Source organism: Penaeus vannamei, chromosome 20 (genome assembly GCF_042767895.1).
Source record: "Penaeus vannamei isolate JL-2024 chromosome 20, ASM4276789v1, whole genome shotgun sequence".
Classification (NCBI taxonomy): Eukaryota; Metazoa; Arthropoda; class Malacostraca; order Decapoda; family Penaeidae; genus Penaeus; species Penaeus vannamei.
In genome coordinates, this window is record NC_091568.1 from 37,194,192 (window position 1) to 37,196,438 (window position 2,247).

The window sequence follows — 2,247 nt, forward strand, 5'->3', positions numbered from 1 at the left end:
GACTTTGTATTTGAGTATTCTACCTCAGATGTGGCATACCTCAATGCCTTCATAAGGGTTCTAAAAACATTTGGCCCTTTCCCTGTTGAAAAGGCAGTCATTTCCTTTGATTTCCGGGACACGGATGATATGAAATCTGTACTCCAGGCACTTTTTAGCAGTTGTACCAAAATTAAAAGTATTCACCTTGCAGGAAAAAGTGTACATCTTGTTGCTCTCAGCAATCTGAAATGCTTCTCAAAACAGCTGGAGGAGCTAGTGCTAATTGATTCCTTTGGCGCCTTAACTAAAGATGTGTTTTGTGTATCTCTATTAGGTAGACCTTGGATTGAATATATATCTAGTCATGATGGTAGAAATAGTTGTTTAGAACCTCAGTTTCCAGCTTTAAAGCATTTGTGGTATCAGAGGAAAAATTCACATCAAAACTGGAATGACAGTTTCATAAAGACAGCAATTCTTACTTATTATCCTAACTTGAAAACCCTAAATTGGCGTGTAAATGATTTCAACCACAATTATGCTTTGACTAAAATACCAGGTCTAAGTGGAAAGCAATACAACTTGGAAAGTTTATTGCTAACTGCTGTAGACCTGTCTGATTCTCGTAGTAATAGCATGATTTGCAGTGTAGATGTTGGTTTCTTACCACAACTTTTTCCTGGTCTGCAGGATGTGTCCTTGGTATTTACTAGAGGTTTTGATTGCCAGTGCTCAAGATCAGAGATGCTGGGACCATGTACAACCAGAGCAACACAGATTATAGAAACTTTAAGTAACTTACTATCTGACTGTAGCAAGATTGAGTCTTTGACTGCAGGTGGTGATATTTTACATTTAGAATCAATCCTGTTGCCAATCCTAACACAGAATGGGCATAGACTCAAATCTCTTGGACTACAGCTACATTCCACGGCAATAACGACGCAGCAACACATAATGTCAATAGTCTCACTGTGTCCATACTTAGAAAGCATTACTATAAGTGGAAGTGAATTATATCATGGACTGTATGCAAAGACTCAGAGAAGAGGGAGTTGGCCAAGAGTAAAATCGTTACAGTTTATGTTAAATACTACTCACCCAGAAAATGTAGAGTTAATGAGGATGTTTATTTCATCCTGCTGTTTTGTGGAGAGTCTATGCATTAGTACCTATTGTATTGAGAATTTACACACTATAGTAAATGACATCACATCAGACTATATCATAGCTTTAATATTGCCTCTCCTAGATGATGTATCCCCTATGGATATTGATGATCATATATGTAGTGTGTTAAAACAATTTCCTAATTTGCGATATATTTATGTGCCTAGAAAATTAAAGAAATGGAGAAATTTACAGGAAAAGTTGTGGAACCGTGGGGTAACAGTTAAATTCACAGATCTCCTGGCTAATGGATTTTGAGTGCCATTTATTTATTTTTTGTTTTTTCTTGTTTTGTTTTCTTTCTCTATTTGAATTAATATTTCATAATTTTGTGATGTTAAAGCATTGTATTCTCTTTAAGTTTGCTTTCTTAGTTTTGTAGATATATGCTAAAATAGCATATAGGTTTCATGTAAGTGATATCAAAGTATAAAGAACTGTGATTTTCATTTAGACCCTGGTGAATATTTTAATTAGGAAAAAAGAATGCCTTTAATATAAGTATTTTTTCCTCATACCTTAATAGCTAGGTTGAGTAAATAGTAAATTGTTATTACTTGATAGGTCTTTTTTAAACAAGAAATGTCTTTTTTAATCAATACATGAGAAAGAAATGCAGTGCTTTACAATGATGAAGTTATGCAAAACTAGGCAATAGTTTTAGACGGACATTATAGCAAGCACATATTAATGGTTGTGACCCCAGTTGGGCCAAAGTTGTGTATATATATCAGTACTACTTTATATATTATTTTGTATTACCGATATATTTTTTTGATAAATTATTTAATGTAGTTAGATAATTGTTACTAGAGAGTATGTAATGATTCATATGAAATGTAAGTAAAGTACTTGGAAATCATACCTTTGTTTATTTATAAAAATGTAGATTGATATACATACATCCATATGTGTCCATATATATATATATATATATATATATATATATATATATATATATATATATATATATATATATATATATATATATATATATATATATACACATATACATATACATATACATATATGTGTACGTGTACGTGTACGTATATGTGTATGTGTATGTGTACATATATACATATTTATATATAT

General features: G+C 31.8%; 1 protein-coding gene across 1 annotated transcript in view; it reads left to right on the forward strand.

Annotated features, from left to right (window-relative positions):
- Window positions 1-2,011, forward strand: part of LOC113819877 (uncharacterized) — a 10,822-nt gene extending 8,811 nt beyond the window's left edge. The window contains exon 3 of the mRNA XM_027372101.2: window positions 1-2,011. This exon is cut by the window's left edge and continues 234 nt beyond it. Within this exon, the coding sequence (XP_027227902.2) occupies window positions 1-1,410 (1,410 nt within the window). The 3' untranslated portion in view covers window positions 1,411-2,011.
- The last annotated feature ends 236 nt before the right edge of the window (window positions 2,012-2,247 follow it).